The sequence below is a fragment of the Carlito syrichta genome, unplaced genomic scaffold (genome assembly GCF_000164805.1).
Source record: "Carlito syrichta isolate Samal-C Ts95f unplaced genomic scaffold, Tarsius_syrichta-2.0.1 Scaffold307764, whole genome shotgun sequence".
NCBI classification, from domain to species: domain Eukaryota; kingdom Metazoa; phylum Chordata; class Mammalia; order Primates; family Tarsiidae; genus Carlito; species Carlito syrichta.
In genome coordinates, this window is record NW_007251860.1 from 315,364 (window position 1) to 336,052 (window position 20,689).

Genomic DNA, 20,689 nt, shown 5'->3' on the forward strand with positions numbered 1-20,689 from the left:
ACATTTTTTTCACTAATGGTAACTCCAGTGAAAGTGTCAATTCTGAGATGTAGGGTGATGAGATTATCGTCCACATTTGACAGGTGAGGAAACTGAGGCTCAATGAGGTTGTTCAGGCTCAGAATGTGTTTATCTAGCAGAGCTTTCCTTAAACTCAGGTCTTTTGGCCTTTTTAGTGATTTGGCCTCTCTTCTTACCAGTCAAGGATGAGCAAAGTAATTTTCTTAGTTGGGTAGTATCTCGTAGATTGTCTTGTCCCAGCTCTTAAAGGAACTTAACCAAATATCACGGAGAAGGGAGGAATGGTAGGAACTCAATGAAAAGGCAAAGCAAGGAGTAGAATGCTACTTATGTTTTAAAAACTAAGTTATGTGCGAGCCCTTTCAGAAGCCTGATTTTAAAAATAGTAAAATGAAATGGGGTTTGGTGGTTCATATCCATAATCCCAGCAATTTGGGAGGCTGAAGCGGGAGGATTGCTAGAGACCAGGGATTAGAGACAAGTATAGGCAACATAGTGAGACCTCGCCTTTACAAAAAAAAAAAACAACTGCTGGGTATGGTGGCACATGCTTGTAGTCCCAGTTACTTGGGTGACTGAGGAGGGAGGATCACTTGAGCCCAGGAGTTTGAGGCTGCAGTGAGCCATGACTGTGCCACTGCACTCTAGCCTGGGTGACTGAGTGAGACCCTGGTTCAAAAATAAAAAAGTAAAGCAACAAAACCTCACACATTTTGTTAGCATAGAATGTAGAGTGGGAGCATATTAAACAATATAACATTTCATGGCTTGAATAATGGCATTTATTTTCTTTATATACACTTAAATATGAAACATCAGACAGTAGTTCACTAAACTGAAAACTACAAGCTGAACAATAATCATAAAGTCAGTGCTGATCATACAAATCACATTCCACATAAGAAAGAATCAGAATAATTCACAAGAATCACAATTAGCAAAGAATTCCGAAACTACAGTTTTCCTCATCCATTCTGAGTAATTAATCCCATGACACCTGTCATTCCATGACCAGCACACCTTTCTCATTCACCCCCCAAAAAGTATTCTGTGGGTCCCTTCCTCTCCATTCCTTGGTGTACAGAGGCATCTGCATCTAGAAGACATCTGTCAATGAACTAGGGACTCCAGCTGGTGTGAATGGAAGGTTGGTCTGAATTCACCGTGGTGCTATGGAAAATGGATTTTTCTAACACCTGGAAAAAAAGAAATAGTGACAGCAACTTGACAAAGCAGCATGCTGTTAAAAATGACAGGGATGGGGAATTTGGAACAACACTGAATCAAGGATTCTCTCTGCTGTGGGGCCCCTGGACAGCCCTTTTTTCCTTGGGAAAGCGGCAATGCTTTGCACACGCTGGTTTTCCATTTGCACATGGTCTAGTATGAAAGGGGCATCTGTCCTCACAGCTGTTGCAAAAGAAAGTGAAGATGAGAATTCAGAATCAAGAACTGAATTCAAAGGAACAACTCTGTTCTGATTTGATTAACTTTTCAAAAGAAAATTTTCAGACATGTATTTAAAATGTCAATGTAAAATCCTGAGTAGTTATCCCACACGGATTCAAAATCTATTAAAGCCCAATCAGTAACCTCCAAGTATGCTATTCATCAATACATCCCTGATTATATAAATCCAGTGACAGCCCCTTCATCAAAAATAAACAAGCAAAAATATAGACATATACAGTGAGAGATTGAACCAATGAGTTTGGCCGATCTGAAACCTCTGCTTCCTAAAATAATTGCTTAAATGTCATCAATTTAGTTTTTGCTTAAGAGCTATAAACCCATAATAGCAGGCAGGATTTTCTGAATTTCACAATTAATCATCATTCTATAGACCCTTGCTTATTCCTTGATTGCCAAACCTTTGTTTTACTATTAGAAAGGGGCACAGGCACTGAGAAAACAATGAACTAAATAAGAAATCCCACTGAATCAAAATGGTGCTTACATGAAACATCAGAGTCAAGGTAAGATGAAGGTAAAAAAAGGCATTTACCTGCAGGTGTCTGGGTGGAATAGCTTGTGCTTCTGACAGCAGCTCTCCAGACTTTCTTTGCACTCAAAACAACTGCAGTTTTTTGGATGCTGGATGAGATCTTTGGGACACTGTGTTTTACAGACACACTCACAACGGTCTTCATCAAACTTCATGTGTGGCCCACAGAGAGCCAGTTCCTGGAGATGAGAGTGGTCTAAACAAAACCCGAGAAGTGTTGGTCAGATCGTTGTAGCATGAATAATGTAATCATCAAAGTTGATTGTATATTTTACATCATCCTTAAATAACTGGAGTTCACCCCATCTCCTTCCTGTAGATTTTTGTCCCTAATTTGTTCACAGGGTGAGGGAGATTCACCTCTGATTTCACAATGCAAACACAGATTTCCTGTGCTTTCTTAAGTTTGTGATTTAAAAATCATAAGCTGAATATTTTTAATTCAATATTTTAAAGACTTTTTGGTTGATGTTGGTTGACTTGTTAAAAATGCAAACTTCCACAACCAGTATTAGCAATAAAATATAGGATGTTGAAGGGTTATGAGTGTAGTCCTCCCCAGTTATTAGATGAAGATTCAAAATATAGAGGAACAGAAGCATTGGCATTACAGAAATATACTGCAGGCCTTCCAGACTGAGAGTGGAACAGTGATGCATGTCCATTGCAGGTCACAGCACTGGAATATAAGATACAGCAGCAAAAATGAACTTTGATTCCACAAACTTCTGCTGGAAGATATGTTCAGATCGCTGGGCGTGGTAGCTCACACCTGTAATCCCAGCACTTTGGGAAGCAGAAGCAAGAGGATTGCCTGAGCCCACGGGTTTGAGACCAGCCCGGGCAACTTGGCAAGACCTTGTCTCTATGATAAATCAAAAAACTAGCTAGGCATGGTGGCGCATGCCTGTAGTTCCGGCTACTTGGAAGGCTAAAATGGAAGAATCACCTGAACCCAGCAGGTCAAAGCTGCAGTGACCGTGAGCATGCATTGCACTCCAGCCTGGGCGACAGTTGAGTCTCCGACTCAAAAAAACAAAAAAACAAAACCCCCCAAAAAACCCTTTAGATCATGAGGAAAGTCTGAGAAGTGTTTGATCGACAAGTTGAAATTCATTGCAAAAAATGGAAAAGACAGAAACTTTAGAAGAACTGGACTATGTTCCCCCTTAGCATTCTTGAAAGTTCTGGAGGAAAAAAAAGGACATGTCTGGTTTCCTCCTCAACCCTGCTTCTCTCCTAGTTTGCCTCATTAAGGAAATGGCACTGCCATTCTTTTATTTTTATTTTTATTTTGAGTTGGAGTTTTATTTTTATTTTGAGTTGGCTCACGGCCACCACAGCCTTGACCTGCTGGGCTCAGGCGATCCTTCCGCCTCAGCCTTCCAAGTAGCTGGAACTACAGGCATGCACCACCATACCCAGTTACTTTTTATAAATTTATTGTAGAGATGAGGTTTCGCCAAATTGCCCAGGCTGGTCTTGAACCCATGGGCTCAGGCAATCCTCTCACCTCGGCCTTGGCACTGTTATTCTTGACTCACCTGCTCTACCTCACCATGTTCAATCAGTTCTGCCTCCCTGAATTTGTTCTATCTTTTCTATTCCCATACCACCACAATTCAGCCAGTACCTTGTATTTTGTGTGTAGATGGCTGTCATTCTGTCACTCATTTCACCACCACAAGTTTTATCCCACCAATCTATTTTCCACATGATTATCAAATGCAAACCTAATCACAAAACTCTATTGCTTTAAATGCCTTAAAACAAGGGTCCCCAGTGGGGTACCGGTCTGTGCTCTGTTAGGAACTGGGCAGGAAGTGAGCAGTGGGTGAGGGAGCGAAACTTCATCTATATTTACTGCTGCTTCTGATCACTTGCATTTCCACCTGAGCTTTGCTTCCTGCCAGATCAGCGGCAGCATTAAATTCTCATAGGAGCACGAACCCTATTGTGAACTGTGCATGCAAGAGATGTAGGTTGTACACTCCTTATGAGAATCTAATGCCTGGTGATCTGAGATGGAGCTGAGGTGATGCTAGCGCTGGGGAACATCTGCAAATACAGATTAACATTAGCAGTGAGGTCTGACTGCACATCCTCCCCATCCCCCATCCGTGGAAAAATTGTCTTCCACGAAATCAGTCCCTGATGTTAAAAAGGTTGGGAACTGCTGCCTTAAAAAGTTTCCTTCTAAAAAAAAAAGTTTGTCCAAGAAAAAAAGTTTGCCCAAGGGAAAAAAGTTTCCTTCTCACAATGAAAGCCAATTTTCCCACCAGGACATATGAGGAGAGGAACCCCCCCAAAACAAAATTTATCTATAGAGAATTGTGTATTCATTCTCACATGTTTAAACTTCAGTCACCTTGAAAGTACTCTTCATTTGATGCAATACATCTACCAAGATGCTTTTTCCACTGCTCAAATCAGCTTTTGAACTCATCAATTTTGATGCCTTTTAGAGTTTCTGTACCTCTTCCACATTGGCAAAACATTTCCCTTTGCGGACTTTTTTCATCCAGGGAAACAAAAAGAAGTCACTTGGGGGCGAGATCAGGTGAATAGGGAAGGTGAGGCTCCAGGATCGTGCCATTCTTGGTCAAAAACTGCTGAACACTCAGCACGGTGTGGGCCGGTGCACTCGTAATTCCCCCATCATGAAATGGGCAAATGTGTTGAAAAAAATCTCCAAAAAAATTCACTGAAGCCAAATGCAGTCTTTCACAACAATGCTAGTTGGTACACTGATGCTGTTGGGTTTCTAGAACACTTAACTGTAGGGGAAGCCTGTACTACAAGGGGCCCACCCTCCAAAAAATAATCCCGTTTTTTGGTCCCTCATACAAGACTCTTCATGAACTTGACTCTAATAACATCCCAGACTCATCTTCTCTCTCTTTCTCATATATCCTGTATTCCAGTCACACCAAATTACAATACTTTCTGTTTCCCTGATATGCCAGTGTCCCTCAGCCTCATGCCTTTGTCATTGTCTTTCCTTCTGTCATCCCTTGTCCCTGATATGTTTCCCAAAGTCTGCAGACTTAGCTGAGTATCCTTATCCTGTACATATTTCTGTCCTGTCCTTTCTTGCATTGATTACATTTGTCTGTTTACTTCCGTGTTTCCCACAGTAAGTAAAACATCCTGAAGAGTAGGGACCAGGTCTCATTGTTCTGGCATAAAATAGGCACTCTACGACCATTGTTTGGACTTATTTGGTGTAATAAAATGGTCCTGAAGCAGGTTGATATATGGGGGCTCTTAAGAATCCCATCTAGGCCAGGCTCAGTGGTTCAGCCTGTAATCCCAGAACTTTGGGAGGCCGAGGTGAGTGGATTGCCTGAGCCCGCGGGTTTGAGACCAGCCCAGGCAACTTGGTGAGACCTTGTCTCTACAATAAATTAAAATTTAAAAATTAGCCGAGTGTGGTAGTGCGCACCTGTAGTTCCGGCTGCTTGGAAGGCTGAGGCGGAAGGATGGCCAGAGCCCAGCAGGTCAACGCTGTGGTGGCCGTGAGCGTGCCACGGCACTCCAGCCTGGGCGACAGAGTGAGAATCCAACTCAAAAGAATTCCATCTAGCATTCCAAGACACTTGACTGTTCCAAGACACTTCTTGCCAGTATCTCCCCATTAATGACATACCAAAATGTCATTTTCATGTCATTCATTCTCATCGCTTTAACTACTCTTTAATGGATAATGTGTGAGCAATTTGAGGAATGGGTGCTGGAAGGCTAAGTCTTGAGAAGTCTGAATTTTAAGAGGCAAAATGTGAGCTTGATAAGTCATACACCAGTGAGGATGTCGTTTTGGGGACAAGACTAGAAGAGCTTGATAAAGGATAGTTCGATGCTTTGCAAAGATCACTAGGTGGCAGCAGAGGTTCACTCAGAACACTTCAGACCCTCCCCCCCCCCACTCCCTTCCCCCTCCACCTGAATGCCATTCTTGTACTGGGTGATTTAGGGAAACAGTCCACAAGGTGTTTGCGGAACTTCAGCAGGTTATTTGGCAGAGGTTATCCTCACATCCTTATAAGCAAGTTAAAAGTAACAGAAACTGAATGCAGGAGAACCAGGTAGAAAGGCAAGTAGCTGAGGGTGGTATCTCGAAGTATCATGTATCAATTTCCTTCCCTAGGGAGGTTGATGATGAGATACCAATGCGTTCTGTTCTCAGCTTTATCCCATTTATCATTTTTATCAATAAACTTATGGAATTTTTCAAAATAAATTCTTGAAATTGTGGCTTTCTTGAAGAAGGAAGGAACATATTAAATATAGAATAAAACCTGAACTAATGAGTTGATGATCTTGAGCTGGGCTGTCCAACAAGGCCATAATGAGACTATTGAACACAAAATGGAGAATCGGAACTGAGATGTGCTGAAAATACACAGCACACCTTGGATTTCAAAGAACCAGCACAGAGAATGTAGGACATCTCATGAATAATTTGTTATATTGATTGCATGTTGAAATGATACTATTTTAGATATATTGGATTAAATAAAATATATTAAAACTAATTTTCACTTATTTCTTTTTAATGAGAGCAATACTAAGTATAAGTTACATATGTGGCTTTCATTGTATTCCAGGATGTATGAACAGTCTGTTCTAGAGAGAGAGAGAGGTTCAGGTTCACTATAGCATCAGGAGTGTGTGCACTCCTCTGTGCTGCCTCATGGGTAGTAAGTTTCCTTATGACTCGTGTATTCTGGAAGAACACTTGGTGGAAAATGTGTAAAGGACATTCAAGATCTGCATGGGCATTTAAAACACATAGAGCTTCTGAGGTGAGCTTTCATGAAAACATTTAGAAGGAAGCTGAGAGACAGAAGAATAGGAAGTGGGTTGTTATTCACAGTCCCTAGGACAGATTTCTTAGAGTTTAATCCTTACTGTTCTTGCTTGTAGATCATAGCGTAAAACAAGCAAGGTTCAAATTGCATGATTCCTTGTGATATTTTTCAGTGGAACCATAGAAAGTTTTCTGGGAAATAAGTTACAAATGCATTCATTTTCAGTCAAATGTTCATTACCAAAAGTCACAGCATTACAGATTGTGAGCAATGATCATAGCCTATATAATTTTGGTCCCAATTTAAACCAATAGCCATGTTTTATTTTTACTTTGCCCTAGCTACAGGAAAAAAATCTTCTGTTATTCCCAATTTCTTTTTTCTAATTATTGGCATGTTTTCATATGATGCAGTTGAAAGAAACCAAGATCACAATTATATGTTACTGTGAGATTTTTACACAAATTTGTAAACCATGTTTGACTATTGTGTAGGTTGAAGCAGTTTTCATTAAAATTTAACATCCTGTTTCAAATTCAATGCTTTGAAATGATCTAATCACTTGGGGCTTTTCTTTGAGATTAAAAAGCAGAGTGAAGCATTGGTGAACTTACTATATTATTATAGCACAGAGGACTCTGGACTCTGACTGCTTCTATCATTCTCATCCATGTGACCTTGAGGAAATTACTAGACATCTTGATGTGTCCATTTTGTAATTGTGAAAAAGGGATAATAATAGAACATTACAGGGTTGTTGTGAGGATTAAATGAGTTAATACATATGCAAGACTTATAGCATTGCCTGGTCATAGCAATTACTCAATAATGTTCATTACCATTGTTGCTATTCTTGTTATTACTATTATTATTTTACTACTGCTATTATTACCTTCTGTTTCAGCAAGTGGATTCTCTTCCTGTAAAACACATTTACATTTGTTGCTATCCCATAGCATGTCAATAGGACAGAGTTTCTTGGAATGGGAACAGCTAGGAAGAGAAAACAATGAACCAGATTTAAAAGCTTTCAAGGGTAATCATAATTTTGGAACATCAAATACATTTCTAGATGGAGAATAGCTACGATTGTTTAAAATTTATTTTTTATTTTTAATCTCAGGAGGAATAAGGCTTTGAGATCTTTTGCACAATATGGTAACTATAGTTAATAATAATGAATTATATATTTCAAAATTGCTGTGAGAGTAGATTTCAGATGTTCTCACCACCAAAATAAGAATGTGAGCATAGGTCAAATTTTAAGGAGGTTAATTCATGCTTATGAAGTGCATCTTACTAGATAGTAAATCTGTAAGTATAAATATTCTATTTGGAAACCTTTAGAAACTAAACTATAATTTTGAAAGTTATAATCTTTTTAAAAAGATGGATGTTAAAAATCATGCAAGTTATAGCTGTCAACAGTTTATTTACCAAATTAAGTGCCTTCTAACATACCTCCTAAGATAATTTTCTTTAAAATGGAGATTAGAACATTGGCCAGGAGAGCAGGAACATCTTGAGAAGAAATGTTGCTTTTCTACAAGTTTTCTCTTCTGCTTGAAAGAGGTAGCAATATCTTTCTGGCTCAATGTTAGCTCAATATATAATTACCAGCTTACCTGTTCACTTACCACTCACACAATACATTTCTATACTTTTGCAAAATATAAGTAACTTAATTGCTTCATCTTTTCATTCAGTGTATGGAATTTGCCCTTTATTTGATTCTCTAAATTAAATGGTTTTTTAAAAAATCAATGATCTTTATCTGTAGTTTCAGAACACTTCAGTGCCATAATTTGTCTTACAAAGAATCACAAAATTATCTGGGCTCAGTGGCTCACACCTATAATCCCAGCACTTTGGGAGTCCGAGTCGAGAGGATTGTCTGAGCTCAGGGGTTAAAGATCAGCCTGGGCAACTTGGCAAGACCTTGTCTGTACAATAAATCAAAAAATTAGCTGGGTGTGGTGGTGCGTGCCTAAAGTCCCAGCTACTTGGAAGGTTGAGGCAGAAGGATTGCCCGAGTCCAACAGGCCAAGGCTGTCTGGCTGTGGGTGACAAAGTGAGACTCCAACTCAAAAAAAAAAAAAAAGAATCACAAAATTAATCTTAAGGAAATTTCAAAGTCAAATTAATTGCAAGTTGTTTAAAATTTTTTTTTTTTAATTTTATTTGGCAATCTTAAGGGGGAAAGGTCAGAAGGTTGTAAAACTCATATACTGAGAGTTTTGCCTCTTTCAATCCCAATGATTCCAGGAATCCATTTTTATTTCTCTCTCTTATTTCAAGATGTAAACATACAAACAACTTGAAATGAGTTTTATACTACTTGTTCTGGAATGAGGGAACATGTGCCAAATTAGAGTCTGGAGCACTTTTATAACTGCATTAGACTATGCAAATTAAGAGCAAAGGTGTGTATAAGTAGACATGATGAGTTCATTACACTGAACTTTTTGGCTCTACCACAATATATATCTAACATCTACTAAAAGCATTTATTTGCCAGTCATTACCACTAGATCTAGGTTAGAAGATAAAAGATAAAGAATTTGAAGAGTGATGACTCTAATTAATATTCTCCACCCAGTTTTGGCAAAGGCAAGAACAAGTATAGCTAAGTACAATAAATGCTTACCGATCTTCTTCTGGGATCTGGATGGATCTTCTGATAATTGAGTATGGATGGCGGGGTGCTGTTGGCAAACACTTACAACCTGTGTGGTTGGCAACTTTAACAGGCACCAATTCAGGTACTGATGTCAAAGGCACTGATATCTCAAAGAGCTACAGCAGAGAAAGAGAACCACAATGCATATATTATTTTATTTTATATATTATTTTTAAAATGTTTTTAGAGTCTGAATTTTTGCTTTTGTCATTTTTGGTAGTGTCTTTAGTCGTGTTGTCCATTAAGAATAGTGAGTCAGGCAGGAGTGTGATAGCTGAATCATCCAATTGCTTTGTCCACATCATGATCCAACTACTAGCTAATCCTCAAATCTCCACTTCAGAGTTGTGTGGGCAAAGTTTTTTGGGTTTTTTGGGGGTTTTTTTGTCATCACTCTCTGTTGGTCCCTACTACTGCTTTAAGTTTAAGTGTAAATTGTAAGGATTAAATGAGATTAAAACTCTGAAGTTTCTTTGAGATCTTGGTGGATTATTAGTCAAACTCTTTACTTTTCCCTTCCCATGCCATCTCAATTGAATAAATATAGTTCCCTGACTCTTGACTTTTGACTTGGCCATGTACATGCTCTGTGGGACTTGCTTTCTCATGCTTACACTGTAGCAAAAGAGCATGATCTGGCAGGCTTGCTGGTCTAAGGGATAAAAGACATGGAAAGCAGACCTGGACTCACTACAACTTGGAGTCAAACCCAGCTGAGCCCGGTCTAAAACAACTGGATCTCAGATACATGAGTGAGAATAATTCATTGTCGTTTGGACCCAGTGAGTTTTAGAATGTTTGTTACATAGAATTGTGTAGTAACAGGTAACTAATACAAGATCATCAACCAGGCTCAGTGGCTCAGCCTATAATCCCAGCAGCACTTTGGAAGGCCAAGGTGAGTGGATTGCCTGAGTCCACTCGAGACCAGCCTGGTGGGCAACTTGGCGAGATCTCGTCTCTACAGTGAATCAAAAATTAGCCAGGCTTGGTAGCACACGCCTGTAGTTCCAGCTGCTTGGAAGGCTGAGGTGGAAGGATCGCCGGAGCCTAACAAGTCGACACGGGGGTGGCCGGGAGCGTGCCACTGCACTCCAGCCTGGGCAACGGAGTGAGACTCCAATTCAGAAAATATATACATCTTTCCCAAAAAAATAATTACAAGTAACATGTGTATATTTTTTCTATGTTTGTAATATCAGGCCTTGTTGTAGGCACTCTCATATTAATGTATTTACCTTTTATAACAACATTATGGGGTGGTGGGTTTTTTATTATCCCCATCTTACAGATGAAGTCATAGATGCAGATGTAATGAAGAAATAGAAAGATTATATTACTTTCTAGAGTGGTTCTATGATGTGTGGGTGAATTTGAACCTGATTTTAATGCATTTTCCATTCGATCACCATTCCATGTAGTCCTTACGATATAGAGGATTCATTTACTCACTTTGTTTCTAAGAGGCAGCTCACCAAATAGTCCATAAGTTTGGGGTGAGACATAGACTGTTTTAAAAACCACTGTTAAGATCGGGCGCAGTGGCTAAAGCCTATAATTCCAGCACTTTGGGAGGCTGAGGTGAGAGGATTGCTTGAGCCCACGGGTTCGAGACCAACCTGGTTAACATGGTAAGACCTTGTCTCTACAATACATAAAAAAATAATTAGCTGGGTGTGGTAGCGTGCGCCTGTGGTTCCGGCTACTTGGAAGGTGAGGCTGAAAGATCGCCAGAGCCCAGCAGGTCGAGGCTGCGGTGGCCAGAAGCGTGCCACTGCACTTCGGCCTGGGTGACAGAGTGAGACTCCAACTCAAAAAAAAAAAATAAAAAATTAAAAACACTATTAAAATGTTCAAATATGCATATTTGGAAAGAAAAACCACCATACACTTAAGTCCATTCTTTAAAGTTAATCATTTGTTGAGTACAGCAGTCAAAATAAAGTACTCAGCTATCTATTAAGTGGAAACAATTTATTAAGGTTGTGTTTATTCTGACCTCAATATTAAATGGAACTTCCACAAGTCTAAGTAAGAGTATTTTTGGAGTGTTTACTTTGCATAAACTTTCTCTTTTTGCGCAATTCTTCAGCTATGCTCTAGGGAGTCACATGATCATGAACTAAACCCTCTTACATTATGCAAGTTCTCTTTCCACTAACAGTTGATGCTTAGCCATACTTAGGTCATTTTTTTTCCTAATTGTCAAATAGTAGAGGTCAGAATTCTCACAAGTTTCATGATTCTCTAAAATAATTTAGAAAAAGAAACTCTCTAGTTCTAATATATATTTTAGAGGATGGGGGAACAAAATTAAGGAGAAGTTAACCTTTTAACAAGACAGATTAGCATGAAGATAATTACCTAACTGGTATATTCGATACATATGTAATTTTCTTGTACTACCTCTTTTCTCAATCATGAGGAGAATGAATAGATTATATATGCAAATGGACAATTAGATGGTTATATCAATATGCAAGAGATGTGCAACATAGGACCAAAAGGTATGCAGTTTGGCTTACAGTTTTTAGATACTGTTTTCCTAAGTTTTTTTTTTACTGTGCATTTATTACACTTTACAAAAATATGGTAGCTGTGGAAAGGAAAACTTATCTACTAAGCAAAGAGGATTTGAAAAGATAGAGAAGGGAGAATTATATCTTTCATGGGGACTGCAGAATTCTTTTCAAAGATCCTTTGTGCTGGATTTTCTCCCTTTGCCCCTTCCAGAGATGCCGTCATCTGTCCTTCCCTCCCCACCATGCTCTGTGCCCCAAGACGCTGCATCTATAGGTTCTCTTGCCTCTCCCAGCGCCTGACCCCACTCCCAGGCAGCCTAAGAATTGGCAGTGGCCAGCCTGGCAGCCCTCTTCTCCACTCTCCTTCCGGGGGGCCTGTAAATGGCCCCCCTCCCCTGGTCTCTTCAGTCTGAGGATCAGAACAGCTCCCCCTTTTTGCTAGCCCCAGGTGCTGTCATCACCCCTTCCCTTGTTGCCCAGTCCTGTCCACACCCTTCATTAAACTCTTCTCAATCACTCCACTTGAGCATCACAGAACCTAATGGATACACAAGACAATGCAGAAATCTTTATTCCTTTTAACATCCTGATCTAGTAACTGCCATGTGGTTTTCTGGTTCTTGATATTATAGCACCAGCGAGACAGTAATTTAATAAGAGTTCAGGTTTTGGAGTCTCATAGATTTGCGTTTAAATTCTAGCTCTGCCATTCACCAGCTGTGTAACCTTGAATAAGTAAGTTACCTCTCTGAGCTTCAGTTTCCTCTCGATGAAGGAGGATAAGATGCCCTTTTACCTTGCTTCAGAAATTTAATGGGATTATGCATGTGAAGCATTTAGCATGATGCTTGGCGACAAGGTCAGTTGTAGCTGCCAACACTATCATCAGCAAGGCTTTGAAGAGAGCTCCCTTGCTGACATCCTCATACCTGTTTGGAGATATACGAGGTGCTCGTGTTCATGCAGACGAGGCTCTCTTCATTACAGCAGCCGCCACACCGGAACACATTCACACAAGGGGGCTTGAAGAATGTGTTGGTACTCTTCCCCAGCTCGCTGGAGACCTCCACGCACGTCTCTCGAGGGCTGCACTGGGTCCTTTGCCACTCTTCATCTATAACTGCATAGAGAAAGCTCATTGGGGCCAGCAAATGAAGTGGCCCTGATGCACCATGTGCCAGGGTTATGCTGAACATAGCCATTTTAACTGCTTGTTTCTTTTACTGGATGAGTTTTTTTGTTTTTGTTTTTTGGGTTTTTTTGGTCAGTCCTTTAACCAAAGATGGTTTGCAGAAACACTAAGACCAAAATCTGTGTTTTTTCCTCCCATTTATACCATACCTTTGTCAAATATAAGTATGTTTTTTCCCTTTGGGGTAGAACACTATGTCCTGTACATGATTACATTGGATACATCTGGAGAAGCTGGCTAATAAGAAAGTAAACGGAAGCATATACAAAAAACATGTAAATATTATTTATCAAGCAATTTACAAGATACAGCTGGATAGCATTGCTTCTACTTGAAGCCAGGGATGAGTAGGTTTTCGCACCATCAAAAAACATGCTTCTGTTGATTACTTAAGTAACTACAGTAGGATTTAAATCTGGCAAACACATGAATGGAAATTTAAGTGGAACTGATCCTCAAATCACTGTTTACTTATTTGCAAATGTCCAATACTGATATTTATATAAAATGATGAAATAAGTCTGTTTATTTTAACAGAAGGAGCAATACTCTGGCCGTAGCTAATATGAGGGAAACAAGAAAAAGAGAAACAAGGCTTGGAGAATAAAAAGAAAATTACATACTTTCTTGCAAAACAGTACTTGCTTTTCTCTGTTTTTTTTAAATTAGATTTTGACACTTTGATACGCTGTATAGTCTTTCTACTGCTGTTTTGGGGGAAGGATTTGATTTGTGATAAAGACAATACTACAGACATTCTTTTAGCTTGCCATGGAAATGCAGAGCTTATCATATGTTGTGGGGTGGTGAGAAAGCCTCTTGTGGTAGGCAGCTTTGAAACTGACCCCCAGTGATCCTCATCTCCTGATAGTCATGGCCTTGTGTAATCCCCTCCACTAGTGTACGGGCTGGACCTAGTGACTTGCTTCTTATGAAAAGAATACAGCAAAAGTGATGGAATGCCACTTCCATGTTAAGGTGAAAAGAGATCGTATCCTCTCTCTCTCTCTCTCTCTCTCCCCCTCCCTCCTCTCTGTCTTTCTCTCTCTCTGTCTAACTCTCTCTCTCCTCCTATCTCTCTAATTCTCTCTCCCTCTGTCTCTAATTCTCTCCCTCCCTCTCTCTCAAATAACTCTCTCTCTGTCTTACTCTATTCCTGTCTCTCTAACTCTCTCTCCTCCTATCTTTCTAATTCTCTCTCCCTGTCCCTCTAACTCTCTCTCTCTCTCCCTAACTCTCTCCCCCCCATATCTCCCTAACTCTCTCTCTCTCTCCCTCTCTCTCCCCCTCTCCTTTTCTCTCCTTCTCCACTCACAGACTTTGATAAAACAGCCATATTGGAGAGGTCCACATGGCAAGGAACTGAGGGCAGTCTCTGGCCAACAACCAGCGAGGAATGGGGATTCTCAGTCCTACAGCCTGTGAGAAATTGAGTTCTGCATACAACCTGTAAGTGAACTTGGAAGCACATGCTGCCTCAGCTGAGCCTTGAGATGCTTACAACCCAAGCTGACATCTTGACTGTAACCTCCAGAGAGACCCTGCAGCAGAGAAACTGATCTTGGCCCTGTCTGCATTTCTGGCCCACGGAAACTGTGAGACAAAAAAACGTTGTTTTAAGAAGCTAAGTTGTGAGATAACATGTTATGCAGCAATAGACAAACTCTTCTTTGTTTTTACTGCATCTTCAAAAACTCTCCTTAGATTATTAGGAATTCTCATATATGTAGACATTTTTTCACTCAAGGGGATAGAGATTACCTCAGTTTAAAGTATACAGATATAGTATTACTATCTGATATCTGACCCTAGTCTCTAAATGATTCCCTTTCCATATCTGTTTTTTTCTTTTTTATCCCTTAATACCAATTTTCCTCAGATGTTGCTGCTTCATTCACTGAAAACACAAAATAGATGTCTGACTGACTGCATAGCAGTGTATTATACTACACAATTTACCTAAACTTGTTTTTTGCATAATAAAACATTCTATCCTGAGAAAACTTTTTGAAATTTCTGATTATGAATACTTGTATAAAAAGCCCAAAGGCTATACACATGAGAGATAAATTACTCCACTAAACATTAATATGAGTATTATTTAATTCACTACTATTAATCATGATTCTTTGAAATTTGAAAAAACAAGTAATCAACATATGAAAATAGTCCCTGCTTAAAATTCTACTTAAATATTAATTTCAATTTCCCCTCTCTCTTTTTATAAAACTACATTTTGAAAATTGGAGTGGTAAGATTTTAATCAAAATTATATGAAATTATGGCCAAAGCCGCTGATTAAAGGCTTCATAACTCTACTATTCTTTCTTTCCTACTGCCCAGCAGGACTGCTTTACCTCAAGGAATTACCCTGAAATCCATGAGGGACAGTTGATAACAAATTATAATTGATGTAACACACCGATTTGATGATTTACTGCTTCTAAATTAGTAAATAGCTTTAGATAATCTCCCATAAAATTAGAAGAGAAATTATAGAGTTTGTGAATTCCATGATTTTTTATACTTTTCTCCTTGGAAAATGTCAATGTCACTGCCTTTTAAAAATCAACTATTCTTGGTTTTATTAGTAACAGTTGTCTCAGGCCTCCAGACAAGTGATGTGGTTGAGGCCTTTGACTTCTAGATGAGGTGCTGGCCCCTTTGTTTTCATGAAGCCCACGCTAATTTGCCACATAGAAAGTCCTAGAACTTCAAACCCCTGGCTGAATTGGGTTCAATGCCATGGTTCTCACCATCTCAACTCACTTAGACACACAGTCATACACGGGAACACAAAGACTCCTCTTCACACTCATGCCCAAGGCGTTGCCAAGGGATTTTTCTCCATCTACATATGGCCTTTCCCACAGCCAACAACAGAGGCCTGTGCAATAGCATCATCTTTTCACAAATGGAAAGAAATGAAAACAGCTCTAGATAGGAAGAAAATAATAATGTTGGCTTAGTAGTCAATTGGAATTGAATGACAGTTATAATCAGTTACCAGATAATCATGTTAATCAAATCTAGAATGCTAGATCAGCAGTGCCATAGTAGCTTCTGGTGTTGTTCTGACATGTCATCCAAAAGTTAAATGCCTAATTGGAGGCCTCACCACTTTACTTGACAAGCATTTTCATTTTATTCATTACATATAATACAGCACACACACACACACACACACACACACACACACACACACACGTTTTCTTACAGAGAACCTTCATACCTTACTAGGGAATAATCATAATCATTCCCTTGATTTCAAATTATATTATTTTCTTTTTTTTCCCTCTTTTAATTTTTGTTTTAAATTATGGGGTACAATTCAGAGATAGGTAGACAAATATTCACCATTCAAGTACCCTTATTGATGAGGTGTGCCACCCCCTCCCCCCTTCCCCAGACAGATGTCGACTACTGTAAATCCCACCTCCTCCCCCCCACAGTTTCCCACCACTTTTAATCCCTTTCTTATAGTAATATGGTAGTTGTTCAAGGTCCACTTATGAATGAGAACATGTAATAATCAGCTCTTTGTTTCTGTGAGAGATCACTTAGTATTATAAACTCTAATTCCATCCTGGTTGCTGTGAAAAAACAATACAGGAATTCATATGGAAACATAAATGACCAAGAATAGCCAAAACAATCCTCAGCAAAAAACAAACAAACAACAACAACAACAAAAAGCAAAGCAGGAGGTATCACACTCCCAGACTTTAAACTATATTATAAAGCTACAATAATCAAAACAGCCTGGTATTGGTACAAGAACAGGCATATAGACCAACAAAATAGAATTGAGATTCCTAAAGCAAAACCTCAATTTCTCAACCAACTCTTCTTTTGACAAAGCCTCCACCACCCATTACCGGGGAGAAGAGAACCCATTCAGTAAATGATGCTGGGAAAACTGGCTGACCACATGCAGAAGATTGAAACAGGATCCCTACCTATCCCCATACACAAAAATTAACTCTAAATGGATGACAGACCTAAATGTAAAACCTCTGTAAGATCCTTAGAAAATGCAGGAGACATTCTTATGGAAGTTGAAACTGGCAACCAATTCCTGATATATTATTTTCTAATCTGGAGTTTTGATTGTTTTGTCTTGAGAATTTTCTCCCTTCATTATTTTCCTAGTGATGTCAGTACCCAGTATTACAACTCAGTATCTAATCTCTACTTTTCACTTTTACTGAAAAATCACACAATTTTGAAGAAATAAAAGAGCCAAAACTAATCTATTGATTTTTATCTATGTATGTATGGCGGTAGAATGTGTCTTATGACTGAATCCCTGGGTTGTTTTGTTTTTTAAGTAAACCCAATGATTTTTTTCTATTAAGAACAGTCTTTCTGGGTTTGCTTTGCCCCACACCCTTGAATTAAATTTATTTCTATATTTTGAAGTGTTATTTTGTCTCAAAATATATTGAATATAATTCTCTGCAGAGTAATGCTAAAAATCAACATTCTCCACTACTACCAAAATTATGGAATCAAAGACCCCTTTTGTTCTTTCTCTGGCATGTGCCTGCCCTACTTTTGGAAGAAGTCGGTGCATTTGTCACTATCTGATAAAGAGGAAGAATTTGCTTCCACAACCACACACCTACCTTTTAGCGTTTCAATGTCATAGAAAGTTGCCGCAAACCTGGTGGACCGATGGGACGCTGAGCGAGTGTCCACACTGGTAAAACTTTTGAGCCTCAGCCGGCATCTCCACAGCTTCCAGTCCTCCGAGTGCGTGATTCGCAGAAGTTCTTCCAAACTAGAAGCAGCCCTGATCTCCTGTTCAGATCGTTCTAACATGGACCGAGATGACCACTTAAAAAATGAAAATATCGGTTTAAGAACAAGGTACTAAATTTTAAATTTGTCATGATAACTTTCACTGCTAGTACTGAAAATTGTAAACAGATCTGAGAAGAAATTGAGAGATCATTCCAATGTTTGCCAGTGCCTAGGAAAAAGAATATCTAGTATTTTTCATTCACATTCTGCTCATTTTTGAGTGAATAAAAATATTTACTTCTTCCTACTGGGTTCTCAGAACACTTGCAATGAATATTGTAGTGGATTGGGTGGTGGACCTCAAAATGATATGTCTACATCCTAACCCCCAGAACCTGTGAACATTACCTTATTTGGAAAAAGGATCTGTGCAGATGTAGTGAAGATACGGATCTTGAGATGAGATCAGCCTGGGTTATCCATGTGGACTCTAAATACGGCACAATGACAAGTGTCCTTATGAGAGATGAAAGAGGAGAAGACCAAGCACAGAGGAGAAGGCCATGAAGATGGAAATTGGAGGGATGCGGCCACAAGCCAGGGATCGCTAGATCCCCCAGAAGCTGGAAGATGCGAGAAGATTCCCCCGCCATCACCTTGATTTTGGAATTCTGTACCCCAGAACTGTGAGAAAATAAATCTGTTATTTTAAACCCCAAAGTTTGTGGTAATTTGTTACAAAAGCCACAGAAAACGAATACAACTGCTTATCATACTATTTTTATGACAGTAGCCAATGACAATTGTTTTCATCTTTTATTTGTTTGAGAAACTGATCCACGAAGCCCGGGGAGCATGCCTACAGTCAGACAATAAAGAAAGATTTTGAAACCCTGATATCCTGAATTTTCTGACTTTTAACGCTCTGCATCTTTATTTTATTTTTAAATCTGTCTACTATTTCAAAGGTATGATTTCTTTCTGATAAAATACTTTTCGAGAGTTTGTGTCGAAAATTTGCTTCCCATACAGTTAAATGAACTGCATTGACTGATACAACGCAACTATATGGAATGGGTTTTTGAGGAAAAAAGAGTCCATAGATACAAAAAAATAGAGTATGTAGCCTCTTGTTCAAAATTGGGGCTTGACTATCTTAATAATGATACATGCATACAATGAAATACTATGTGGCGATCAAAATCAACGATGTAAAAGTATATTGGGAGAGAATGAATTGAGATCCTCCCTAGAATGTGCTGGAGAAATAATAAGATGATCTGTCTATGGCTAGGGTCTAGACTGTTTTCTTGCTGAGCCTGTAATTACTGGGTGTTTGCTGTGTGGTTGGGATCTGCAGGCTGAGGGCATTTTTGGAGCTGGGGTGAGAGAGGAGGAAAATGACCAATATGGCTGTAGAATTGTGCTGAGAGAGGAAGGTGAAAAGGAGGGGCAGATATCAGCTGCCTGCTAGGGGGGAGGAACAGTGGAAAAAGCAAGAGATGAGCAAATAAGACTTGTAAAAAACTTTATATTGGGTGGTATGATGTACATCCGCCTCCATCTCCCCTCAGAAACTGTAGTTAAAATCTGCATCATTCATCAGTATTTTGAGAGCAGGTTATTTTGCTTTTTTGAGTTGGAGTCTCACTCTGTCGCCCAGACTTGAGTGCAGTGGCATGCCCCTGGCCACCGCAGCCTCCACCTGCTGGGCTCCGGCGATCCTTCTGCCTCAGCCTTCCAAGTAGCTGGAACTACAGGTGTGCACTACCATGCCCAGCTAATTTTTTGATTTATTGTAGAGACGAGATCTCATCAAGTTGCCCGGGCAGGTCTCGAACCCGCAGGCTCCGGCAATCCATCACCTCGGCCTCCCAAAGTGCTGGGATTACAGGCTGAGCCAACGAGCTGCCCAGGAATTTTTTTGGATATGTTAATGGATATCTAGAATTGTCCAAAGGGGTGTGCTCAGAAGAACAAGTGTGGTTCAAGTCCTATGTGATTTAGTTATGATATAATCGCTTTTAAAGATTACTTATATGTATATAATGTACATCATATATATGTACATATGAAGAACATCTAAAGAAACAGACATGAAAATGTAAATAGTGGTTATTCTTTAGATCAGAGATCATCAAACGATGGCCTGCTAACCTAATTCAGCCTGCCACCTGCCTGTTTTTGTAAATAAAGTTGTATTGGCACATAGCCATGTCCATTCATTTACATATTGTCTATAACTGCTTTCATGCTACAATGACAGAGTTGAGAAGTTGGGAGAGACCTTCATAGCAATTTCAATCTGAGGCCACCAGTCTTTTTATTTTCTTAATACTTTTATTTCTCAGCCATTATATTTTTCACAGTTTTATCTATAATAATGTCCCTACTCTTTTCCTGAAATACTTACCAGACATATTTTGGAGCTTTTTAATCATCTTACATGCCTCTTAAATGTGCTTTTATTTTTATTTATTTTCTTCTTCATCTCTCTTAATGTGTATAGATAAACTAATTGGTCCATCTTCTCTATCATCATTTCTCCAATTGTGTAGGTTTAGAGTTTAATTGTGTAGGTCTAGAGTTTAATTTTTAATTTCAATCTCTATATCTCTAATTTCAAGTATTTCTACTTTATTCTTCTTATCTGCTTTTTGTTTATTTCTGTATATTCTAATTTGTCATTCTTTTTTTTTTTTTTTTTTTTGG

At 39.1% G+C, this 20,689-nt stretch overlaps 1 protein-coding gene across 1 annotated transcript in view; it reads right to left on the reverse strand.

Annotated features, from left to right (window-relative positions):
- Positions 1 to 784: 784 nt before the first annotated feature.
- Positions 785 to 20,689, reverse strand: part of VEGFD (vascular endothelial growth factor D) — a 37,678-nt gene continuing 17,773 nt past the window's right edge. Inside the window, exons 2-7 of the mRNA XM_008064616.2 lie at positions 17,860 to 18,070; positions 12,969 to 13,159; positions 9,485 to 9,633; positions 7,730 to 7,830; positions 2,027 to 2,222; positions 785 to 1,431 (exon numbers count right to left, since the gene is read on the reverse strand). Coding sequence (XP_008062807.1) covers positions 1,305 to 1,431; positions 2,027 to 2,222; positions 7,730 to 7,830; positions 9,485 to 9,633; positions 12,969 to 13,159; positions 17,860 to 18,070 — 975 coding nt within the window. The 3' untranslated portion in view covers positions 785 to 1,304. The remainder of the gene's footprint in view (positions 1,432 to 2,026; positions 2,223 to 7,729; positions 7,831 to 9,484; positions 9,634 to 12,968; positions 13,160 to 17,859; positions 18,071 to 20,689) is intronic.